Raw genomic sequence first — 21,151 nt, 5'->3', positions numbered from 1 at the left:
GCTTTCCTTTTTCTTTCCCCCCCTTCCTTTAGCCATTACCCATTTTCTTTTTTACAGGCAACTTCTCACTATTATTTTCAATTTCCAAATAGTTTTCATTTGCTGATCGATTAATGCAATTATTTGACTTTGTTTACATCTCCGTCCCCTGAATGTACCTGAATGTACCTGAATGTATATGTTCCATAGCCTCTGTAACTCTACATTGGTTTGGCTGGGTGGGTCGGGTTGGGAATGAGGTTTGTAATTTAAATCTGTAATTGCCTTCAGACATGTGTGAATCCTCTTCCCTGGTGGGATTAAAACTGTGAAAATCAATAAAACATCTAAAAAAAATGTAATAAAAAAAATACCGTGAGTGAGAGTAACGTTTACTCACAAACTAAATTATATTAAATTATTGCAAGAATACACCATTAATATATATACACATATATATGATCAGATCAAATGTGTATAATTTCTCTAAATGGCCTTTATTATACACGAATATACACAAACACATTGTGTATTTCGTATGCAACTTACATGTATGTACATAATGTACATGCACCTATATTACTTTATTAATGCTGTTCTTTCTGGTCACATGACATCTATCCTTCTGTCCATCCTGGAGAGGGATCCTCCTCTGTTCTCTCCTGTGGGTTTCTTCTTTTTTCTCCCGTGAAGGGTTGTTTCTATTTCTTGGGAGTTTCTCCTGATCCGATGTGAGGTCAATGGTCAGGGATGTCGTATGTGTACAGATTGTAAAGCCCTCTGAGGCACATTTGTTTTTTGTGATATTGGGCTATATAAAATAAACTGAATTGAATTACCCTGATAAGTGTTATTTACTGTCCGTTCAGTATTTAAGTTTGATACTGTTGCATCTCTACAAACACTGCAAACTGTACTTGACACCTATTTTTCAACAGCGGCATCCATTGTTATTTCACCCCCATCCCCCTGAGCCATCAGCCAGATGTCTCAGAGTGGCATCGGTGAGGACACATGGTGGTCAGGGACGTGGGGGGGCATTCAGATGCAAAGGAAGAAAATATGCATTTGCATTTCCCCACTTGACACGTACTCAGTGCTCGCAAGCCCCTGATGTATGATTAATTGTGAATGTGAATAATTGCTGCACCAAAGAACTCCTCTGTTTTAATCATAATTAAAATGGACAGCAAAAATAAGAGGGTACATTGTTAGACAAAGGCAAGTTTAATGAGAACTAATTACACACACAAGTAAAAATAACTCTTCCAAAATGAGTGTTAACATACAGGACTGTCTCAGAAAATTAGAATATTGTGATGAAGTTCTTTATTGTCTGTAATGCAATTAAAAAAACAAAAATGTCATGCATTCTGGATTCATTACAAATCAACTGAAATATTGCAAGCCTTTTATTCTTTTAATATTGCTGATTATGGCTTACAGCTTAAGAAAACTCTAAAATCCTATCTCATAAAATTTTAATATTTCCTTAGACCAAGTAAAAAAAAAGATTGATAACAGCTGAGTGTTTGTCAAGGCTCAGGAAACCCTTGCAGGTGTTTCGAGTTAATTAGACAATTCAAGTGATTTGTTTAATACCCTACTAGTATACTTTTTCATGATATTCTAATATTTAGAGATAGGATATTTGAGTTTTCTTAAGCTGTAAGCCATAATCAGCAATATTAAAAGAATAAAAGGCTTGCAATATTTCAGTTGATTTGTAATGAATCCAGAATGCATGACATTTTTGTTTTTTTAATTGCATTGCAGAAAATAAAGAACTTCATCACAATATTCTAATTTTCTGAGACAGTCCTGTACATCAAATTGCATCAGTCAGCTGTGAGAGATATAGTTCTGCTAGTGGATTATGCGATTAAAAAAAACACCAAAAGAAGAGCAGCGTGTCTCCACTTTGACTTGTTCGGGCACAAGTTCTTCAACGAGAGGCGACGCTGAGCGGCGGTGGAGGAGCGCACAGTCGGGCATCAGCGTGTGCACTGGACTTAAAGGCAAATGAATAATATCTTTTTTTAATCACCGTTAAAACACACGCGGCAACCTCATTCTGTTCGTGTGCAATCCCTCTTTTCATTTCTATACTTAAGTTAAAGATAAATTACAGGTTGTCTGATCCACATGAACCTCATTACTGTACAGAGCACCATGTGAGGACACACACTTTGCATTCACTCGTCCACACACACACAGACACACACACACAGACACACTCACACACACGAGAGAAAAAGATCAGTTAAATCTCTTCTTTTACTTTTCTTCTTCTTCTTCTTCTTCATTTTAGTGTATGCACACTTTAAAGTTTAACAGTCCACGGTCAGACATTTCTCTGGCCAGGCGGCATTTTTGTTTTGGGAAAACGTTCAAGAATTCTTATTTATTTTTTATTTCAAATCGTAGACCCCCCCCCCCTCTAGAAATACAAGCATCACTGATGGGACCGTGTAACCGGCTGAAACCGGATCCGTCTCACTCAGTTCCCTTTCAACCCAAAGCACCTGGTTGCTGTATATTGTTAGTCGACTTGTGGGAAAAACAATTTAAGCCGTGATTATTTTTTTTTTTTTGCATTCAAGGAAGACAAACGGTCAGAAATAGTTTTCCCGCCGGTCGTCGAATCCGAGGACACGTTTCGAGCGACATGTGACATGTCCTCTGGCGAGGGGTTGTGGCCACAAACAGGTGTGAGTAGTGCGGTGTGCACGAGCAAGTAGCCCGTCAATGAGGAGGTTGGCAACATTAGACGTTGATGCTGTTTAGCACCAAACGGCGAGAAGGTAGTCGAGTTATTATGTGTTTTTTCTTCGCCGCCACAACAATAACAAAGTGGCGTCAGCGTGAGATAGACGACGATGGAGCTTTGGACTCTGAGACAGAACACCTTTAGAAGAGGACGGGAGGGTGTCGTGCTCGTGACATCACGATAGCCCAGCTACAAATGACAACGTGTTAAAAAAAGAAAGAAAAAGAGGCGGTGGTCGTCGGGGAAACAGTAGAATTTAAAGGGTTCAACACCGATTCTTTCATTGTAAAATGATCTTAGTGGCCCTCAGAGGACACGGTGTGAAACACTCAGTGGCACGGCTTGTGAAACATACGGCGGCTTCCGGAAGGAAAATTCAGTCAAGCTTAATTCAATTCCCCCAACTCGTCATATATATATATATATATATAAATAATACCACATTTCAAGCTGTTTATTCTTGTATTCATCTACTTCCAAATCTAGCTGTGAAACATGTGGACTGGGTTCGGTGGGAATGAAGCGCTACGAGTCGGAGGAGTGAGAGGGTCTTTGTAGAGGGGTGTAAACAGTCGGCTAATTCGATCTCTCGTCTTGCCTTCCCCGCATTTTCCAGCCGAGGCGGCGATGCCGAGAGCCCCGATGTGAACGCACGAGTCACACACACACACACATACGCGCCGCATCTGAAGCCTCTTGTCTTCAAGTGGCTTGGTAAGATGGAGCGTTGCTACATGGAATACAGTCTTTTGACTTGTTTTTGTTCTTTAATTTATCCTTTTTTTAAATGCTAAAATGAACTTAGATAATAATAAAAAAATGTAAAAAGGGAAGAGCCAGAGACTTTGCAGGTTCCACGGGTTAGTAAATAGTCTGAGTTATTAGCAGCTGATACAAGATCCTTTTCAATAACAAGAAAAAAAAGAAGTTGGAGAGAGGGCATGAGGGTCTGAGAGGAAAATCAGTCAGGTGACACATTTTCCAGGTTTTCTCGGCCCACCCTCCCGTAGCTCCGCCCCTTCGGGAAGTATGAGCGGGGTAAAGCAACTGTGGAAGACCCCCATCGGAGTGGATTGATGTTGATGGGTGGTGGTGGTGTTGGTGGTGCTGGTGGTGGAGGGGGTCGCTGAGCTCCGCCTGCCTCGGGGACTCACTCCACAGCGAAGCCGCACGTCTCCTCGATGGCCGTCAGCAGCTTGTCGTACAGTTTGTCGTACTGCTCGTAGGGAGGGATGTCAATCCGGTTAAAACTGGAGGGGGGGGGGGTAAGAAAATAACAGGTTTAAAAATAATTAAAAAAAATAAAAAGGGACTATCTAAGTCACTAAACCGCTTCTATGGGTCACAGAATCGTTCCCATTTCAATAATTTGCTTTAACTGAGGTAGTGTTAGTCATGTTGAGTCTTTTCATACATTAAAACTACGGCAATTCTACTTAAAAATGATTTTTTATTTCATGTTTTTTTTATTACACCACCAGTTCAGCATTGGTCGTGTAAAGTATATTTTTAGCCCAGTAAAGTGGAAAAACCACCAACCAGCAGTGATCGTTCTATTTACAGTCCTGTTACTGTATTTGCACCAGGCACAGTACCGTGGAGCCTCATCATAATATAGACTACATTAAGCGTCTGTATATATATGTCATATACGTGCTGCAGCTGTAGTGTACTATATCTGAATTATACACAAATTAATCATTTATGTAATAATTAATTACATCAGTACTGTATTTTAAAAGTTGATACAATTCAGTAAATAGTGAAGTTATTATTTTATATCCAAGTAATAAATAAACAAAGACAAATTAGGTGGTAAACTGCTGGAAAAATAAAACCTGTATATATTGATGGATAGCCTCCAGTTAAACTCTGACCCAGCCGTGAGTGCAGGTGTCTCACCAGGTGTGGGCTTTGGGCAGGTTGTTGGTGCTGACATCGATCTGGTGGAGGGTGAAGAGTCGCGGGCCGGCAGCACCTGGAGGAAGACACGTAAAGAGAGAGAGAGAAAAGAAATGCACAAATAAAACTTCAACATCCGGTCAGCGAGGAGGATCGAACAAGCCTGAATGGAATCAACCAGAACCAGAACCAACCAGAACCTGTATCCAAATCCTTTCAGAGCCTGTACCTCTACATTGTAATTTTTATTTCTAAAGAGCTGTTTTCAAAGTAAAATATTTCAGTGCGAAAAACTCCAGTGGCATCTAAAAATAAACATAAAATAAATGAATGGCAAACACACGAGGAGAGCGCACGCTCCGCACAACAAAGGAACGATCCGACGCTGACGGCCGTTCCGAGCCCTCAACTGAAGGCGGTTCACACCCGGCGATACACACATTTACACAACAAAGTCAACACAAGACGTGCCCAGTGTGTGTGTGTGTGTGTGTTACCTTGGAGGGCCTTGAAGCCTTGCAGAGGAACTCTGGAGGAGCCGGTGACGAACTGCAGCAGCCGGGCCCTGCGCTCCTCGTCGAAGGACTCCACGGCCTTCCAGAACCACTTGACGCTGCTGCTCTCCGCCGTGCAGTGCTTGAGCCGCGTGTTCGACTTCCAGTCGTTGATGTCGATTTTGCCGAGGCCGCACACGATCAGCTGCGGGGTCGGAGGGAAAGCGAGCGGGCGGTTTTTTAAAAGTCGCGAAGGAGTAAAGTGAGACTCACTCTTTCGACTCGATGACGCGTACCTCCAGCTCCTTCTCGTCGAAGGGCTTGAGCAGGTGCTGGGGGATGACCTCGTTGAAGCCCTTCTGCAGCGCCAGGAACTGGGCCTCGATGCCCCGCAGGAAGCGCCAGTTGACGTAGAGCCGCACGTACTCCTTCTTGGTGTCCTGGGAGACGGAGATGCTCTTGCCGTTGGGCTTGAGCTCGTGCTGGATGATCTCCCCGTAGGCGTTGTGCTCCACGCAGAAGGTGTGGTCCAGCACACCTGTGATGTCGTTGTCCCTGGAGAGAGGCGAGGCAGACTTTTGGTTAAAAAATATGTAATAAATACAAAGCGCTTGTCAATCCAATGAAAATAATCCTCAAACACGTTGTGAGGAAGGTAGCGTCTACTCATGTGACTCATAGCTGAGCTGAGGAGCCAATAGAATGGCACGCTCGGTGGGTGGTTGAGCAGAACATAGCTCCTACATAAAAACTGCTCACGACGAGGTGTGAGGATTTATCAGGATTTAACCGGGTCACGATTTCTAGAAAGAGACATTACTGGTGAGATTTTTTTATGAATATATTTGGTGCTTTGTGCACAACTAGCCGAGTTCCGTAGAGTCCCTTTATACCGGAGGCAGACAAGTCCGAAACTGGACCACTCACACCAAAACAAACTACATTGATGAATAGCACGACAGGTACGAAAAATATGTATTTTAGATTTTGGGGTGAACTGTCCCTTTAAAACTGAATAGAAAACACACACACACACACATTATCTGAACCTCTGATCCCTTTTAGGGTCTGAAAACTTGTGCTTAGGGAATCCTGATGTAAGAATGATTAAGATCAAAGTACAGGAGAGAGGAGTTCATGTGTGAATCACTACCCAACAGGTGGTAGATAATAATCACACATTTTGAAATTCACATTCAAATTGTATTTTTTTCTTTGCCGGCCGAGATGACTTCGTTCTCCGCGTACCGGCCGTGCCTCGTGGACGGGATCGCGGAGCGTAACGTCGTCAACACTGTTGATGACTTGAGTTATGACACTACAATGTGTGTCGCACGTAGGGTTGGGTACCGAAAACCAGCACGACCGGACCGAAACGCAACGCACATTTCGGTGCTTCTTTTCGATGCCTGAGCCGATTGAAATTGAAGAAAACTATTAATTTGAACTTCTCTGGTGACTCCGCCCTGTCGGCAGGTTACGATAGTTTATCATTTAACTTTGAAAGCGGAGGCGTGTGCGGTGTTTGACTTTCTGCGTGAGCCCTGCGGAGCACATCAGCATCAGGCTGGGCGCGACGGGGAGACCGTCCTCCTGAAAACGTGGAGACCGATGATGACAAGAGCAGCCTGAACTCAGAGTAGTACCGTAACGTTGATTGCAAGTCTTGCATTCATAGAAGTCGGCCAACAAATAATAAATTAGCCATTATAACCATGTTTAAGCTAGCTCGTAGCCAGCGTTAGCTCGTAGCTAGCGCTAGCTCGTAGCTCGCGCGAGCCACGATTTTGGTCTATACGGCCATTAAAACGTTTTTTTATGTTGTCGTTTTGTGTGTGTGTTTTTTTTTTTAAAGTATCGGTACTGGCACCGTTTAGGCACCGGTATCGTTTTAAAAGTTCCGGTTTAGCACAGGTATCGGAAAAATAACCCAAATGATACCCATCCCTAGTCACACGTACAGGATCCAGACGAGGCTGTTGTGCAGTTCGGGGTCCACCGACTCCATGTCGTCCAGCGTGATGGGTTTGCCCAGCAGCTGCTTGTAGAAGGGCAGCGTGAAGCCTCCGTCGATGTAGTGGCCGTGGAACACCGCCATGCCCATGATGCGGCCCACGAAGTGAAAGTAGGACAAGTGCTCCTGAGGAGGCAAAACATCTTTACTTTACAAAATGAAGCGGCTGGCACGGAGTGAAGTAGTTTTACATTATCGAGCCGCTGAGTTTCGTGTGTGAGGGCGAAGCCGTCGGGGTCTCAGCTGTTGGGCCATGTTGGCAAGACGTCTCGTTCTTACCAATTACAATTCAATACTTTTTATGACCTTTTCACGTCCAAACAGAATAAAATGTAACGCCCTTTTCTTGGTAATAATGGCGGAGATTCATGGAAATCCTGTAGGAATGACAAGCAGAGTTCATACACATGTTGACCAATGGATCCATGACCTTTCATGACCTTTCATGACCTTTACAGGACTTTAAACCAAATTTCTATTACCAAACATTATGTGAAATCTCGGTGTAATAACGAGTATACCTTAAATTAAACATATAAATGAGAGACAATAGTTTGATGAAAAGAATATAATATTGATATAAATATGTATTCTTTTAATCAAACTGTGTAAATTAAATTTTCCATGACTTTGCCAAAACTTTTGGGATTTAATTTTTTCTCAATGACTTTTCCAGGCCTGGAAATAACCATTTTTTAATTCCATGACTTTTCCAGGTTTTCCATGACCGTCTGAACCCTGGACAAGATCTAAAAATGAAAAGATTTGATGAAGATTATGACGAGCAACCCATTAAATATAAAGGGCCCTGCTGGCTCAGTGAAACTCAGACAGCCTTGCTTTTGGTTTCGTTTGTTTGTGTGTGTGTGTGTGTGTGTGTGTCAGTGACTCACGGGGTTGACGGCAGAGTCGGGGTTAATCTGCAGCGTGTAGATGTCATCGCGGGAGTACTGGAACAGGCCGTAGTACGGGTTGAGCATCTCGTGCGACAGCAGGTAGAGCCACTCCCTGAACACAGCACACGGGTCAGGGGTCAGGGGTCAAACAGAACTTACAGTACAACACAGAGGAATGCAACCGCCACATAACTACATACTTTAACTGAGGCGGAATAATAAATGAACTCTAAATGGTGAGTGAGTTGTAGTCCTGGGCTCCTCCACCAGGAGGCAGACGTCTGTGAGCAGAGTGAGAGCGTCTCCAGAGTCTGTGTGGTCAAAGCTCCTCACCTGGCCACTCCTCCATAGTCCAGCCCCTCCTCGCCTCTGAACTTCACCATGAGCCGCTTCCACAGGTCCTTCGGCCTCACCTTCATCACCTGGCGGTACGACTCCTGCGACACAAACAACACGCACACGCATGTTAGACAGCTGCTGCTGCTGAGGAGGAGGAGGAGGAGTTAAAGGGAAGCCATCTTTAATAGGTGCACTATCCACATGAGTGGTCCTGCCTGTGGGGAAACGGACCACACGTATGGGTCTAGTTAGGTGGATGTGTACGCTCTCAATTCTGAAAAAGTTAAAAACTATTAAAAACAACGTTTCGGGGGCTGAATGTTGACGTCCGACGGCAGCAGAAAGGAACGAGACAGACGAGTCACAGAAGTCCTCAACTCCTATTGGCTCTCTGCTGTGAGGCTGAGATCTGTGTACATCCCACGTGCAGACAGCTCGGGGGGCGGGGGGGGGGGGGGAGGGGGCAGTTATAATAAACACAGCCATAAAACTCTAATAACACAGCCAGATCCCCCCCATACACACAAACACTCACAGCAGACAAACGTGAACGTCTTATCGACACCGAACCGTCAGACAGGTCTCCCATGTTCAGTCGTAATGTCGTGCTTCAGCTGGTCTGGAGACGTCTCACCTAACCTCAAGACATCCTCTGCATCTCCTCCTCCTCCTCCTCCTCCTCCTCCTCCTCCTCTCTCGCTCAGCCAACAAAAATGTCTCCGTTCAGATTAACAGACGTGGCTGTTCAAGCACATTCCAGTGCATATTTTATGAGAGTCACGCAGTCTGTTGCAGGTGTTGCTGCTCTGTTGAGAAAATGTACTTTGTCTGCTTTGGATTTTGAGCAGACACATCACATGTAACTATGTGTGTGTGTGTGAGAGAGAGAGAGAGAAATCCTTCTCCCAGCCAAACTCTGGGAGCAGACGAGACAAAACCTTGGAGGAATGTTTTGACATTACGTGGGCACGTGAATAAATAACTACAAGTAGCTCTGCAGGTCCTGAGGCCCGAGACGCGTGTTCCGTGTGCTCGGAGGTCTGGGGAACGCGAGGGCAGGTGGTTGAGCATTGGCGCAAATATTAGATAATTTCCACGTCGCTCTACCATTTCCTTATGCATTTTAGTTATTTCCACACGGTCTCTGGCGTCAGATGATACGACGGCATGACCGCGCTCGCTTCTTTCCGTCCTCACCTCGAAGATCTCCTCGCGGGACACCTCGATGCGGCAGTGTCCGGCCTGAGGCTGCTGCTGGGACAGCTCCTGGCGGAGGATCTTGAGCTTCTGGACCAGGTCCCTCTTGTACTTGGGCACCGTGAGGCACTCGGCCTCCTCCAGGAGCTGAGCGGGGGACACCAGAGCCTGCTGGGCCTGGTCCTTCAACTGGTTCTGACGACTGGTGGGGGAGAGAGGGAGAGAGAGAGAGAGAACAGACACTTTTAATATGTGCCAAAACACAAACAAGCTTACTCGTGAGAAAAAATAGGAACGCCAAACTCAAAATCGAGCTTTCAGAGGGAGAGCTGTAAACACACTGATGATGTCATCAAGCCATACAGCTGCTTCGGCCCCTCACAGGTGGTGGGATTAGTGGGAAGACATCTCCCACATCCTCACTCACTCACTCGGTTCCCTCTCGCACTCACACACACACATGCGCGCGGTGGTCTCACGCAGAGACGGCTGATCTAAAAATAAAGCTTTCTTCTGCGAATAGATCCTCTTGTTTGCCTTCGACTCATCACGCACACATGAGGTAATGAAGGGTCGTCACGGTAACCTCGCACACTGGCTTAGCGGAGCCGCCATCGTAGCTAAACTGTGGAATTCATGCAACTTTTGTAAAAATATTCAAAGCTGCGATAATATTGTCTCTTTGGACACGAGGGGGCAGCAGAAACAAGGTCTACACGGAGAATAGTTGCTCACTGACACACTCGGCAGTTGCTGAGCAACGTGGACGTATATTTGGGGGTCGTGTTTTTGGCCACCTGATGGTTTGAGAGTCCAATGTTCTCCCTCTGTTTGCTCTTGGTTTGGTCTCCACCAGCTGCTCTGATGCAGAATGCTCCATCATGTGTGGAGTCTCCAACTGTGTCGGTTTGATGATGAGCAGGTGGAGTGCGCTGGGATTTTTGTGTTGTTGTTGTTGTTGTTGCAAGGGACCCCTTTTTTTATTTCATTTGATACATTCTTGTTGTGATAAAAATAGATTCTAGGCAAACTTTTTTTTCTTTACCTCTTCTGTCTCCTCTGAATTTGAATATTCAAGCATCTCATTAGAAACTCAAACAGATGAAGCCGATATGTGAGGAAACAAAAACAAAAGAAATCATTTAACTAAAAACAAAATGTTTAACACAGTAACAGCCGTGTGACTGTGAACATCCTGTTACTGATGACAGGGGTCTGCACTCAGGCACAGGAAGGACTATATACACACACACACACACACACAGACACACACAGACATGCACACACACTCAGAGACACACACACAAACACACACACGCACACAGAGACACACAGAGACACACAAACAAACACACACTCACAGACACACACAAACATGCAGACACACACACACACACAAAATACACACAGAATCAAAAGGGCCTTCATGGGGCGGGCACTAAAGGGTTTCGGGTGGGGGTGAGCGGCGCGCTGGGCCCTGAGCGGGTCATAAACACCGCCCTCCAGAAGGTGGTGGAGGCCGTACACATGTCGGAAACACCCATAAGTGGCACCGAGGCTAAAATAAACACAAACAAATACGGGAGCAGCCGTAACCGCCTCGTCTCCTCCAACTCCTCGGAGAGTTCACTTCTCGACAGAGTGCAGACGGGAAGAAAAATACGTCTGGACTGGAAACGTCTCCGCTCGAGTGCCCGCCCCGCGGCTCACATTCTGCTCCACCGCAACGACAACTTCTCCTCAGCGGAGACCGGTTTCCGGTGTCTTCCCGGCAGAATCCACTCTGGCTAAGCAATCCCTTCCTTGACCATCCCAGAAAGCCACAAGGGAGCCCCTCGGGACATCGAGACTTCCTCCTGCATCCCGCTTATTTCCTGCAGACTAGACTCAGCGGGTGAGGGGAGGTATGGGGGAGTCTGACAGCATCCAAACACGGCAGACAACTCAGAGGGTGGAAGGAGGGAGGAGGCGCGCGGAGCATCTCTCCTCGCATTTTCACCTCGAGATCAAACATTCAAATCACACACGTCTGGGAGGCGACGCCATTTGTCCGTTGCGTAACCGTTCAGAGGACGCTGCTGCAGCCAAGTCCTAAAAACCAGACCCACGGGTCCAGGTCGTGAACAGTGACCTTGACCCTGTCTTGAATTCGGGCGAAATAATCAACACACACACGCTCAGGCACGGTGTCTTGGGCGATAAAATATAATTATTGAGACACACACACACACATATATGTGTGTGTGTGTCTTAATAATATATATATATATATATATGTGTGTGCCTCAATAATATATATATATATACATGTATATATACACTACCGTTCAAAAGTTTGGGATCACTTAGAAATGTCCTTATCTTTCAAAGAAAAGCATTGTTTTTTTCAATGAAGATAACATTAAATCAATCAGAAATACACTCTATACATTGTTAATGTGGTAAATGACTATTCTAGGTGGAAACGTCTGGTTTCTAATGAAATATCTCCATTGGTGTATAGAGGCCCATTTCCATCAACGATCACTCCAGTGTTCTAATGGTACATTGTGTTTGCTAATCGCCTTAGAAGACTAATGGATGATTAGAAAACCCTTGAAAACCCTTGTGCAATTATGTTAGCACAGCTGAAAACTGTTTTGCTGATGAGAGAAGCTATAAAACTGGCCTTCCTTTGAGCTAGTTGATTATCTGGAGCATCACATTTGTGGGTTCGATAAGACTCTCAAAATGGCCAGAAAAAAAAGAAGTTTCATGTGAAACTCGCCAGTCTATTCTTGTTCTTAGAAATGAAGGCTATTCCATGCGAGAAATTGAAAAGAAACTGAAAATGTCCTCCAGCGGTGTGTACTACTCCCTTCAGAGAACAGCACAAACGGGCTCTAACTAGAGCAGAAAGAGAAGTGGGAGGCCCCGGTGCACAACTCAGCAAGAAGACAAGTACATTAGAGTCTCTAGTTTGAGAAATAGACGCCTCACAGGTCCTCAACTGGCAGCTTCTTTAAATAGTACCCGCAAAACGCCAGTGTCAACGTCGACAGTGAAGAGGCGACTCCGGGATGCTGGCCTTCTAGGCAGAGTGGCAAAGAAAAAGCCATATCTGAGACTGGCCAATACAAAGAAAAGATTGGTATGGGCAAAAGAACACAGGCATTGGACAGAGGAAGATTGGAAAAAGGTGTTATGGACAGATGAATCCAAGTTTGAGGTGTTTGGATCACACAGAAGAACATTTGTGAGACGCAGAACAGGTGAAAAGATGCTGGAAGAGTGCCTGACACCATCTGTCAAGCATGGTGGAGGTCATGTGATGGTCTGGGGCTGCTTTGGTGCTGGTAAAGTGGGAGATTTGTACCAGGTAAAAGGGATTTTAAATAAGGAAGACTATCACTCCATTTTGCAACGCCATGCCATACCCTGTGGGCAGCGCTTGATTGGAGCCAATTTCCTCCTCCAACAGGACAATGACCCAAAGCACACCTCCACATTGTGCAAGAACTATTTAGGGAAGAAGCAGGCAGCTGGTCTGGTGTCTGTAATGGAGTGGCCAGCACAGTCACCAGATCTCAATCCCATTGAGCTGTTGTGGGAGCAGCTTGACCGTATGGTCCTCAAGAAGTGCCCATCAAGCCAATCCAACTTGTGGCAGGTGCTTCAGGAAGCGTGGGGTGACATTTCAACAGATTACCTCAACAAATTAACAGCTAGAATGCCAAAGGTCTGCAATGCTGTAATTGCTGCAAAAGGAGCATTCTTTGACGAAAGCAAAGTTTGAAGAAAAAAATTAATACTTCAAATACAAATCATTATTTCTAACCTTGTCAATGTCTTGACTATATTTTCTATACACTTTGCAACTCATTTGATAAATAAAAGTGTGAGTTTTCATGGAAAACACGAAATTGTCTGGGTGATCCCAAACTTTTGAACGGTAGTGTATATATATATATCGAACATTTTTGTTGGATGACGGCACACGAATGGTGAAAATGCCTGAATGTCTAAAATCCCTGACTTGATAAAAGGCAGATGTCTTGATGGAAACCATGATGACTGATATCTTTCCCAGAGTCTTGTCACGGGACAGGAAGTGATTCCAGCGACGAGACCGGACCAAACAGATCCTCTACTGCGGCGTCGACGTCACGAGGATAAAACCTGACGACTCGTCACAAATCTCAGGCCGAGGTCCGGGCGTCCTGGAAAACCAGGAGAGCCCGAATCTCTCCCATCACGTCGGTTAACTTTAACACAAACAAAAAGCCCGTAAAAACCCAAATGTACAAATGACCCCTGAGCGACATGAATAACTGCGGCGACGCCGGCCTCCCTGTCTGTGTGTAACATCCGTCTCCTGTGACATTACATTGAGAAAACATTCCCGCTTCCCGGCTTTGATGTGAACTAATTATCCCTCCGGCGTACGTATCCAAGAGAAATTCTATGCATGAGATTCTCACACATCTGGGTGAAGTCAGGCTCACCGACAGAAAGTTCCTTCATCAAAAGCGAATGTGGCGTGCCAGGCGGCATTTTTATAAGACTTTTCAAGAGGGCCGTAGATGAATACAACGATCCCAAACACGCTCTTTGATCCATCGGAACAGGGGGAAAAGAAAAGAAACCTGATCCCCCCCTCTCTCCCTCTCTCTCTCTTCTCCCTCTCTCTCCTCTCTCTCGGCCCTTGGTGCACCAGTACACTGCTCCACCTTTGTGGTAATTCTGTGGCTCTGTGTTTGAACAGCTGCACCTGGGGAAGACACCCTGAACATGTGTGTCAATGCAACACGGACATGTACTAAAACACGTGAACCTTCACTCACACACACACACACACAAAGCTTTCACACACACACACAAAGCTTTCACACACACACACACAGAGCTCATTCATTGACTTGGGCATCACATTTTCGCGGCATTTCCTGGATGTGAGACGCTCCTCGTCTCACATCCATGATGTCTGGCCGACAGCGCCGTGACGGATCATGAGCTGAAACGTCTTTATGATCAAGACCTCTGCGGGGCGGAGGACTTAAAATGTGTGTGTGCGGAAAGAAAGACTGTGGAGGATGTATTCCTGTGTGTGTGTGTGTGTGTGTGTGCTCAGCAGACGGGCTGCTGCTCTGAACCTCTACAGGTGGTGAACACGCCTTGGCTCCGAATCCTGATGTAAAACATCGACTGAGGGGGAGGCTGTGTGTGTGTGTGTGTGTGTGTGTGTGTGGGGGGGGGGGGTCGGCAGAGCGAGTATGTCTGAGAATGTCTGAGCGTGTGCGAGCTGCTTGTGTGTGTTCCAGTCTGCTGGCACGAAGCCCGGAACCCTCACCTGACATTCTGACTTTCGATGGCTCCGCGAGAGCCATTGGGGCTCGGACTCGGACTGCAGACGCAAAGAGACAAAGAGACAGAGACAGGAGACAGAAGGTGAATCTCTCTCTCCGCTGGAATGTTTTTGTTCGGGGTTTTCAAAATGTGATTCCGCTCACTTGAGCACGAGATGCAGGTTGGCGGAGAGGCGCGGGTCGGTGAACTGCGTGGTCCGGTTGTTGTGGTCGACGAAGTAGACCCTCCCGGTGGCGGTGTTCCGGATCTCCCACCCGGGAGGCAGAGGACCGAGCTCCTCACAGTTCACGTTACTCAGGTCTCTGAAATGCGGCGAAAAAAGAAGCACACGTTGAAGAGTTAGTATGCAGGAATTTAGGAGGCAGCGCAGGGTGGGACGGGGGACAAGAGACACACACACACACACACACACACACTCACTCACTCACTCACTCACACACACTCTAGGTATAAAACATACCACAGCGCTGACTAGCTGGAGATTCCGAGACGTCTGAGAAATCACTTTTATTCTATTTTTTCTTCTTCCTCCCATCTAAAGTATTTACTGCCGCCCTGTTAACCCCTTTCAGGCTCCATGGAGACCGAAAAACGTTCAGAGAATTACAGCAGCGGGCTCGCACTGCCGGCTCTCTGCCGCTCCGCAGGGTTCAAGCCAAAGGAAAGGGGACCGGAGCCTCACGAGCTCGGTCGCTAAGCCATCTGCTAATGTTGGAGCCGTCGGAGGACCGAGGGCCTCCTATCAAGGGCCTCCTATCAAGGGCCTCCTATCAAGGGCAATAGGAACATGGGGCCATCACCCATACACCGACAGAAGGCTATGGAGGACTTAAAATGTTTTAAGTATAAATAAATTCAGGAATAAATAAATAAATGCTTAATTAAATGTATAAATCAACAAATCAATACAAGAATAAATAAATACATGTTTAAATAAATGTATATCAATACAGGGACCGAGAGACCGCGGACGTCAGATGCGCCGGTAATTCCGGGAGGATTTGATAACGGATCTGAGCGGCACCGATTCCTCCCGAGTGCGTTTCATTATTATCGTTATATGGCGAACAGTAAAAAGAAACATACCTCGGTACTCGGGGGTCGTGCCACGTGCTGACACCCGTGTGAGTGTGGAGGAAGTACACTTGGCCCTGCTGCGTGGTCCTCTGCTCTGTTAGGGGGAGGGGAGGAGGGGAGGCATACACATTTGAGCGATGTGAGATCTGGACCTCTTTGGTTAAATGATCATGTGAATCCAATTATCTTTTTTACGGAGGAGGGGAGGACAACATTTTTTTTTGGCCAGGGCCTCGGGAGCGTCAAATGTTTTAAAATATACGGAAAACGAAATTGAGTTTAATTCATGTAACACATGCAGACATATTGTGTTTATAAGAGAGATCACACAGACGGAGATAAAAGGACTGTCTGAGTGAGGAGAGATCCCGAGAGGCAGCCAGGGAGGGGGGAGGGAGGAGGTGAGAGATGGGGGGGGGGGACACTGGAGCGGAAAGGAGAGGAGAGATGGGGTCGTCTGACTTTCGGGTTGGTGAGCTCATTCATCAGCGCCTGACAGAGATATTTCCACGAGACGGCCGTCTAGAAGAGCTCTGCTGGCCTCCCATTGGACCTCCCGCCCGGCTTCAACATGCACGTACACATCGCCCTCCAAACCCGATATACATATATACACATATACATATACATATATACATATACATATATATACTGTATGTATATGTGTTTGACACGCGGGGTTGGCCGGGTGTTCGCCGAACATGAGGAGAACCAGAGGCGCTGACAGGTTTCGTGGGAGCTGCCCGAGAATTAAGAAAGCAAAAGGGCAGAGGCGGAGAGGGAGAGAGAGAGAGAGAGAGAGAGAGAGACAGAGACAGGTGCAGAGCGGCGAGGAGTCCTCCTAATCTGACAAACTGCGATTTCGCACACGGGCCCAAAGGGAGTCGTGTTTATCCTCGCAGTAAAATCTTCTTTCGCAATCCGAGAGAAGATTTTACTGCAAGGATAAACACGACTCCCTTTGGGCCCGTGTGTGTGTGTGTGTGAAATCACAGTTTGTGCGTGCATGGGTTTGATTTAACATGAATGCGTCCGATTTGTTTGACTGTGTGCAGACAGGAGAACAGAGGGAAGTGTGTGTGTGTGTGTGTGTGTGTGGGGGGGGGGGGGGTCAATGAGTAGAGGGTCTAGATTGTATCTCCTCGTGTGGAGCTGCGGGGTCGTCGGAGTGAACGGGGACACAGATGAGCTGCGATGACATTAATATGACATATTTATCTGCCCCCCGCCTCCACTCACCGTATCCCTCAGGGAGGTCCGGGGGCGTGTGCAGGTGGGTTCTGCTCATGTAGTTGCGGTGCCGCTGCGAGCGGACCCGTCTCTCCGGGATCCGCTGGTCACCGTTGATGGGCGTCAGCACCGTGGTGGTGGTGGTGGGCGTGGCCCCGTTTGTGCTGACGGGCGTGTTCTCGTTCACGATGCAGCTGAGAGGCCGGCCGGGGCTGGAGTACTCTGAGGCGGGCCTGAGGGGGCGAGAGGGACCGGAGAAGACCCAGAAGGTCCGGTCAGGTGCAGCAGCTTGGAGGCCTTTATGGAATTCATTTTCACATCACTATATTGTTAACGTGATTAAAAGGTATTCACCAATATACGGAGGTTCAGAGTCAAAACCAGCGTACTAGATACACTCCTTCCTTTCTTACCTTTCACAATAAAAGCTCAAGACATGCTGTTTACCAGAGAAAAAAATTCACTCGGAGCATTTTTGCTTAAAGGAAACTCAATAAATGGCGTCCAGGAGCGTCGGCTGAACAACACTTGACCCCAGACAGACGGCCAGAAGCTGCTCTGGATCAACAGGATCCGGGCTGCCGGCCCTTGGGCTGCACGTCGGATTTTTATTGAAAAATTGCTGCAAATTTCATATCCCTGCCGGTATGACTAGCTTGGATGTGAGAATATCGGCATGCGAGTATTTTGGCATTTTATTGTTTATTCGTCTATTAATTTTTTTCTTTTAAAGCGTATGAAGACAAAAGGAGAAAGTCATCTCTACAAACACAAAGCAGCGTCTCCAGGTGATAACTGGAGAACATATACGAGGCAGCACAGAACACAAATAAAGCACCGGGACTGCCGGAGGTGAAGCTCGGCAAGAAGCGATAAAAAAGAAGCGAAATACAAAAGACTTCCCTGGTTCTCCCACATCATCAAACGCCACTGAAGCCGTGTGTCCGACACCTTTTCATTTCATCATTTATTTTGAGGAGCCAACAAGTCTTGGACCTCACCTGGTCGGCCTCTCCCACTGTGTGGTGCGTGTGATGTGGTTCAAGTACTGGATCCGCCCGGACGCCGTCCTCCTCTCCTCCCAGCTGGCACAAGAGAACACACGCGGTCACGGACAACATCACACACTCCGTGTAGGCCGCGCTCCGAGGTCGCCGTTAGCGGCCTCCCAAAAGAAAATGCTCACCCGTCGGGGAGGTCGTTGTCAAACAGCCGACTGCAGTCCACCACGGAGCCGCCGGTGCCGATCCGGTCCCTCGACTGCAGGCTCACTGCGGCAACACATGGCAGACAGGCGGCGTGACTAGACAGCACATCACCGCCGCACAGCGCAGATATGGAGCTATTACATCTTTATGAGCAACGGGGACGGGGTTCAATCTCTAGCAGCCGTATCCTGGAGGGTCCGGTTAAAGGGAAGTTTGCATTTTCATCTTTTCCATCTGCGGCTCCCTCGTGTTAGGGAATTAGGGAATAACATTTAACACGAGGACTGTGATGGCGGAGAGCACACATGGAGTCTCCTCCTACTCACCCACGATCTGGCCTTGGACCGTGTCGCTGTCGTTGGGACTCAGCTTGTTCAGGTCTAGTCTCTGGTCTGTGGAGAGAGAGAGAGAGAGACAAGAGCACAGACACACAGGAAATGAGAACAAAAACGATGAAAGGAGGAGCAGAAGAAAAAGGATTCATCGGTGTCGAGGGATTTACTGCGGACCAGCATGTGTTGGGAAGGAATGTTTCCCTCCGAGGACAAGCCCCATTGCCCCGGATCATTTACATCACTCCAGAGTCAATTCCCCTCTCTCTCTCTCTCTCATTATCCGCCCCTCACTCTTCTGCCTGCAGACCACAGCTTGGCTTCACCCCCGGACCAGATGGTCTGGTCCGTTGAACCGCCACAATCTCACCGAGCGTCGCTCCACAGCGCTGCAGTTCACAAGCAGAGGCCAGACACCGGACACATCTCAGCACAAAGCCGCGCACTCTTCCACTCTTCCACTCTTCCCCTCTTCCACTCTTCCACTCTTCCACTCTTCCACTCTTCCACTCTTCCACTCTTCCACTCTTCTACTCTTCCACTCTTCCACTCTTCTACTCTTCCACTCTTCTACTCTTCCAGTCTTCCACTCTTCCCCTCTTCCAGTCTTAGCGTGGACATGACCCTCTGCCAAAGTCTGGAAACTCTTTTGTCTGAACTTCTTAAAAGGCTGCGGAATTTGAGAGTGAGGGAGAAGGAGAGATATCAGGCGAAAAAAGGGGGGGGGGAGAGAGAGAGAGAAATAAATAAATAATATGTCCAAGTTGCCTGGCAGCCATGAGAGATGCCCCCTATCTGCTCTCTGTCGTCTGGGCGTCACGCAGATCAGCCCAGGATGTCTGTCTAGACGAAACACGGAGCAACACAGGCAATGGTCAAACTATTACAAGGCTGGTGTGTGTGTGTGTGTGTGTGTGTGTGTGTGTGTGGGGGGGGGTCGGCGGTCGAAGAGAAAAACGTAAAGCACGCGCAGAATGTATGCGGACGTGCATTCAAAGTCGATGCGACTGCAGCCATGCAATTATACATGAATGTAGAATCCCAAGACACTCTGCAATTACACACACACACACACACACACACACACACAGACACACACACACACAGACACACACACAAATGTGTTAGTCCAACCGACGGCCTCTTCACGGGGACAAGTATACGCAGGAAAAACAAAAGAATGACAAGCCCTCACGGGAGGGCCGGAGCGAGGGTGTGTGTGTGTGCGTGTGTGTGTGTGTGTGTGGGGGAACACAATCCACGCTCACACTGTAAAAGCTCCACAGTCATGCACGTCTGCTTGAAATGACCCGTGGTCTAGATCAGCAGACGGAGATACAGGGAGTTTAGTCACAATGGCATTTTATGTGTGTGTGTGTGTGTGTGTCTACGGAGGAGACTGAAGGGGAAACCGAGAGGGTGAGGAGGAGGCCAGGAGAGAGAGAGAGAGAGAGAGAGAGGAAATGCAGAGGCAAAGCGCTCCCAGCTGTGGCACACGGTTCAGGTTTCCGGAGTCGCTCCAGGAAAACAAGCCTGTCTTGAGGGGGGGGGGTCTTTCCCGTTTCTTCCCAGAAGGCCGTGCGTGCGGCAGGTAGGCGGCCCGCCACGCGGGGGGAAAGATGATGTCTGCCACTGCTTTGTGCCGCCACGCGGGGGGAAAGATGATGTCTGCCACTGCTTTGTGCCGGTGAGCTTCTCTTCAGTTTATTTTGTAACGCCCCAAAAGTGACAAATGCCTCCTGACATCAGACATCATCACCCCCCCCCCCCCCCCCCCCCAGGGCACTCAGAAGGACCTGGACGCCATGTGCTGTCACTCGGGCCGCCGGCAGCACCGAGAACTCCGGCTGGATGGATCGCCGCCTCACTTTCCCATCAGGGCACGAGTAACGGCGTTTAATAATTCAAGAGCTCCCCTCCGACCCGCCGGAGAGGATAATGAACGACAGGCTCAACGAAATGAATAAATAAATAAATAGCGCACTCGAGTAAAACAAACAAGTTTGGCAACACGATCCGGACGACAACAATAGGAGCGTCTATAGGATGAGAGCTCATCGTCATGGCAACGACACACAGCGCTGTCAAACAACAACTCTGGAGTAAAACAAGCTGAAACCAGTCGTCTGGTTGCAGCGTTTTATCCTACAGGACTTTTCTATGCACAGATATTTAGGCTTTTTATTTGAGGAAGGGGCAATATCGTATGACAACTGTACTTTATATAAGAGTTAAAAGAACCGCGTGGAGTTTTCTCAAACGCAAACTAAAAGCCTGTGTGTGTGTGTGTATGTGTGTGTGTGTATGTGTGTGACTTTCAGCGGGGAGAGATGGCGTTGCAGACGCACATCCGACACCAGATGTGTC

At 47.3% G+C, this 21,151-nt stretch overlaps 1 protein-coding gene across 2 annotated transcripts in view; it reads right to left on the bottom strand.

Moving 5' to 3' along the window:
• Positions 1-1,185: 1,185 nt before the first annotated feature.
• Positions 1,186-21,151, bottom strand: part of smurf2 (SMAD specific E3 ubiquitin protein ligase 2) — a 38,911-nt gene continuing 18,945 nt past the window's right edge. For both annotated transcript variants that reach the window (XM_056407529.1, XM_056407530.1), the window contains exons 5-19: positions 18,779-18,844; positions 18,431-18,515; positions 18,246-18,329; positions 17,254-17,477; positions 16,024-16,108; positions 15,081-15,239; positions 14,921-14,974; positions 9,592-9,793; positions 8,389-8,492; positions 8,053-8,167; positions 7,107-7,285; positions 5,442-5,700; positions 5,149-5,350; positions 4,652-4,727; positions 1,186-3,999 (exon numbers count right to left, since the gene is read on the bottom strand). In XM_056407529.1, the coding sequence (XP_056263504.1) occupies positions 3,900-3,999; positions 4,652-4,727; positions 5,149-5,350; positions 5,442-5,700; positions 7,107-7,285; positions 8,053-8,167; positions 8,389-8,492; positions 9,592-9,793; positions 14,921-14,974; positions 15,081-15,239; positions 16,024-16,108; positions 17,254-17,477; positions 18,246-18,329; positions 18,431-18,515; positions 18,779-18,844 (1,994 nt within the window). In that variant the 3' untranslated portion in view covers positions 1,186-3,899. The remainder of the gene's footprint in view (positions 4,000-4,651; positions 4,728-5,148; positions 5,351-5,441; positions 5,701-7,106; positions 7,286-8,052; positions 8,168-8,388; positions 8,493-9,591; positions 9,794-14,920; positions 14,975-15,080; positions 15,240-16,023; positions 16,109-17,253; positions 17,478-18,245; positions 18,330-18,430; positions 18,516-18,778; positions 18,845-21,151) is intronic.

The sequence above is a fragment of the Pseudoliparis swirei genome, chromosome 23, assembly GCF_029220125.1.
Source record: "Pseudoliparis swirei isolate HS2019 ecotype Mariana Trench chromosome 23, NWPU_hadal_v1, whole genome shotgun sequence".
Lineage (NCBI taxonomy): Eukaryota > Metazoa > Chordata > Actinopteri > Perciformes > Liparidae > Pseudoliparis > Pseudoliparis swirei.
The sequence above is the reverse complement of the archived record's forward strand: the minus strand, read 5'-3'. Positions and strand labels throughout refer to the sequence as shown.